Here is a 4,358-nt window from a genome sequence, read left to right on the forward strand (position 1 = left end):
AACTCTTGACACTATAACGTGAAAACAGAATTTTAGTAAAGAAATTATTATGTCCATTCATAGCTGCATTTGAACACTTGACTATACGATTCGTGATGATAAGCACCGTTCCTAAAGTTGGATATGATCTCAATGCTTGCCAACTTAATCATAAAGATCGACATCATTTATGATCATCTTAAATACCAGCTATTTCTCTTTTGATTTTGAAATCTTATGAAAATATTTTACAACTGTACGTGTATTCTGTGATAAAAAATAGGTATTATACATACACCATTGATACATGTAGTCTGTGATGGAAAGTATTATACATACACCATTTATACATGTAGTCTGTGATGGAAAGTGTTATACATACACCATTTATACATGTAGTCTGTGATGGAAAGTATTATACATACACCATTGATACATGTAGTCTGTGATGGAAAGTATTATACATACACCATTTATACATGTAGTCTGTGATGGAAAGTATTATACATACACCATTTATACATGTAGTCTGTGATTGAACTTATTATACATACACCATTTATACATGTATTCTGTGATGAAAAATAGGTATTATACATACACCATTTATACGTGTAGTCTGTGATGGAAAGCGTGTATTATACATACATTATTTGTGCATGTTGTCTGTGATGAAAAGTGTGTATTATACATACATTATTTGTTCATGTTGTCTGTGATGAAAAGTGTGTATTATACATACATTATTTGTGCATGTTGTCTGTGATGAAAAGTGTGTATTATACATACATTATTTGTTCATGTTGTCTGTGATGAAAAGTGTGTATTACACATACATTATTTGTTCATGTACTCTGTGGTATCCATCAAACAGCTATTTCTCCTGAGATGACGAACAAATTAGCAGTTTTATAAACTGATTAACTAATAAGGTACTTTCTACAACTTAAGTAACCTAAAACATATTTCTCACCTCGTTTGACTAGGGATCGAATCCTGCAAGGTGCAACTGTTCAGATACTACAATATCCACAGTGAAAACACATCCGAAACTTTAGTCGCTTACCTTTGGGTTATTTTTATTATTAAACTTCTAAATAAAAGTGCAACGTATAAATAATTTACTCTTAAAGTTTATATTTTGCAAAACGCATATTTTTCAGTAACGGTATGATAGATGACGAGAAAAACTGTGCCAACGAAAACACCGATTTTTTTAAATACAATCTAAACTTTTTTTTCTTAGTTTAAACATTGGTAAAGGAACTAATGTTTCACAACGTTGCATTTATTAACATTAACCTCACAAGCGATAATCAAATTATCCCTAGACATTTTTCAGCAAAACGACGGTAACTTGAACCAGTGTAGAAGAATACTTGAATATATATGCCCCAATCAAGTAAATTATTAAATTTATTAGAATCGTCTTATAACATGTTGTCTTGAGCGTGCGACAGCATTAACTCGAGCTCATTGACACTACAAATATTTGCACTACAGCACAATGATTTTTTAAAACAACATTACAGCAACAATATCTTTGAATATTAATAACGATAAAAAAGCAGTAAGGAATTTAACTCCAACACACATTTCGTTGTAAATTCTCTGAAACTTCTGCTGTCAAGTTTATGCTAGAAGACAGGCTAAAAGTGTTTCCGAAGAGGTGATGTCTTTAAATTATAGGTTGTACAATACAGGTAACTTAACACACGTATCTTTGTTAACAACTCTGTCGTGTTATAAACTGGTTAGTGTGATGTACGAAAGATGTCAAAACCTTTAAGCCTTAGACTGAATTTACGCTGTAAAAATATCTGAACTTTGTTTCAACTAATACGTTGTGATATTAATCATATCACACCCATAAGCTAGACCTTAACGAACGTCACGATACAGATAGTAAAGATACTATTTCCATTGCAGTTAATGGGACGTCTTAAGGATATTTATCGTGTATTGATAACGGATGAGGACACTTTGAACTTTTCTATCATGACATTGATTAAGCGACCACGGCTTAATAATGTTGTGATTTGTAGTTTGGACACTTTGAACATTTTATCGTTACACTTATTCAGTGAGCACAGCTTAATCATTTTGTGATTGTAACTTAGACACTTTGAACATTTCTATCGTGACACTGATTCAGTGATCACTGCTTAATAATGTTGTGACTTGTAGTTTGGACACTTTGAACATTTCTATTGTGACACTGATTCAGTGATCACTGCTTAATAATGTTGTGATTTGTAGTTTGGACACTTTGAACATTTCTATCGTGACACTGATTCAGTGATCACAGCTTAATCATATTGTGACTTGTCTTGTCGCTTTCTTTTAGTGGAAGGTTCGCTATGACCCACTCTATTTGTTGTACTGATAAATATACGATAAAATCAAAGGTATAAAAGCTACCTCACCTATCATGTATACATTGTGTTTTAAAAAACTCGACACCACAGAATATAAATGTTATAACAAAAAATTGTGTTAATGATTTTTATGCACTAAGGCCACAAGATTTTCGTACAGAACGACTTAATTCTCACAGTACGTATATTAACTCTTGCCATTTTCCCTCTGATGGACTTTCCTGTTGATACATTACCACTCCCAATGTCTACTTGTTAGACTGTTTGAGGAAACATTCGAAACATTTTAATTTTGTATTTGGAATGTCTGTATGATTGTGATTGTAAAACAATCTGCTTAGTGCCCGAGTTATTCAAAGACTTTTCCTTTTTTACATTGAATACTCTTGCATAAATAATATAAAAAAGACGACAGAAGTTTTTTAATAGTTGCGTGCATTACGAAACTGGAACGTCTTCTATTGGGTCTAATAGTCAGTAATAAGTAATCTCACATGCCTGAGCAAATATGTAAATATAAGTCCGCAACTTTCATATGTCACTGAAGTATATAGACAGTATTAAAGTGAATCCACGTTTCTTTACTTTTTTCTGGATATCGTAGCAGAAGTTGTTAGCCTAATTGAGAGGTTTTATCAATAATTTCTTCACGTCTATCACTGAGCCATCACGCAGAGACTGACTACACACACATGCACGACAGGTTAGATATAAAACTCACCTGAAGATGGTCTGTCTGAGTACCGGGTACAGAAGACCCATGCTGGCCAGAGTTTTTGCTGAGGTGGAGGTGAGGTGCCCTCAATACTGGTCCTCTTTTTTGAGGTTGGAAAAGTGGGCACAGTCGTCTCTACATGTTTGGTTAGGGGTCCTCGAGGTATGATAACCACTCTCTTCGGTCCGGCCGAAGAAGGGTTATCGATAGAAGTGTTAAGTCGTTCCTTGGCCCCCCTACCAAAGTCTGGAGATAAAATATTTTCAATGGAAAATTTCAACGACCTCACAGTACCTGCGGATGGCATCAATATATAGTTGTTATCTGGGGAAGAAAATCTACTAGGACTGGCGGAAAGTAAATTGTTTTGTCCGTCGTATTTATCAGCGTTCTTTCTCAGCTCACGCGGCATAGGACTGAAATGGTGATGATCAGTATCCAGTGCCATTTCTACCGCGCTGCTGTCTTACGTCCAACTAACTTATATTCGAACTTAAATCTCTGCACGTCTTGTTTAAAACGTTACAAGCATAGCAGCTGACAGTGGCCGACTTCCAGCCGTCAAGACACGGTGAAACGGTTCAGATCAAATGCCGGAGGAGAGCAATGACAGAATCGTTTAACAGGCACAGAAGTGTCACATATCATATGACCCCAAGGTCAGAGCTGTCCATCAGTGTATTTATAAGGAATGCACTAGAACGACGAGTGCTTTTTATATCCAAGAGTCAACTAAAGATAGATTTTGTAGTGGGCCGCTTCAATGTTACAGCAGAATCCGCCTCTGCTCACGAAGGCCACGTTACGCTGACCAATCAAAATCAAGACAGCTTTCAGCTTATTGTGCCTTGGCTTTGGTGTTGGTTGTCGTTATTAATATGTCAGTCGAAAGGCGTAATCATGTTCGGAGCAAAGAACTTCTCGTACGATTAATTAATTTTGGTGATGATGTGATAATCCCAGATTCTGTATTATAACAATGAGAAGTTGGGAAAGGAAGGAAATAACTATCAGAAGTGTTACGATACCATCACCAATTAGTTTCTGAAAATTCTGATACTTGTAAAATCGCGAAAATCTTGACTAATCCGTTTCCAACTCAAATGACGTTTGTTTTAAATCAAGTGCTCTTTTAAGCTCTTTAGCAGTTTCATTGGAATTCAATTTTATTTTATTTTTCTTGTACTATAAATCTCCATAATGTACCTAATGCTCCTTTAGAATACTGGGAAATGTTATTACCGTTTTGAAGTATTTCTCACCTGTAATAGAAGAGATTTCAAGAA

At 35.0% G+C, this 4,358-nt stretch overlaps 1 protein-coding gene across 1 annotated transcript; it reads right to left on the reverse strand.

Annotated features, from left to right (window-relative positions):
- Nucleotides 1-3,078: 3,078 nt before the first annotated feature.
- LOC106471209 (homeobox protein engrailed-2a-like) lies at nucleotides 3,079-3,520 on the reverse strand (the record flags this gene model as incomplete). The annotated part of the gene is made up of 1 exon (XM_013931799.1): nucleotides 3,079-3,520. A coding segment is annotated over exon 1 (442 nt), but the record flags the coding sequence as incomplete, so codon positions are not given.
- Between the last annotated feature and the right edge of the window lie 838 nt (nucleotides 3,521-4,358).

Source organism: Limulus polyphemus, unplaced genomic scaffold (genome assembly GCF_000517525.1).
Source record: "Limulus polyphemus unplaced genomic scaffold, Limulus_polyphemus-2.1.2 Scaffold4473, whole genome shotgun sequence".
In the NCBI taxonomy this organism is placed as follows: Eukaryota; Metazoa; Arthropoda; class Merostomata; order Xiphosura; family Limulidae; genus Limulus; species Limulus polyphemus.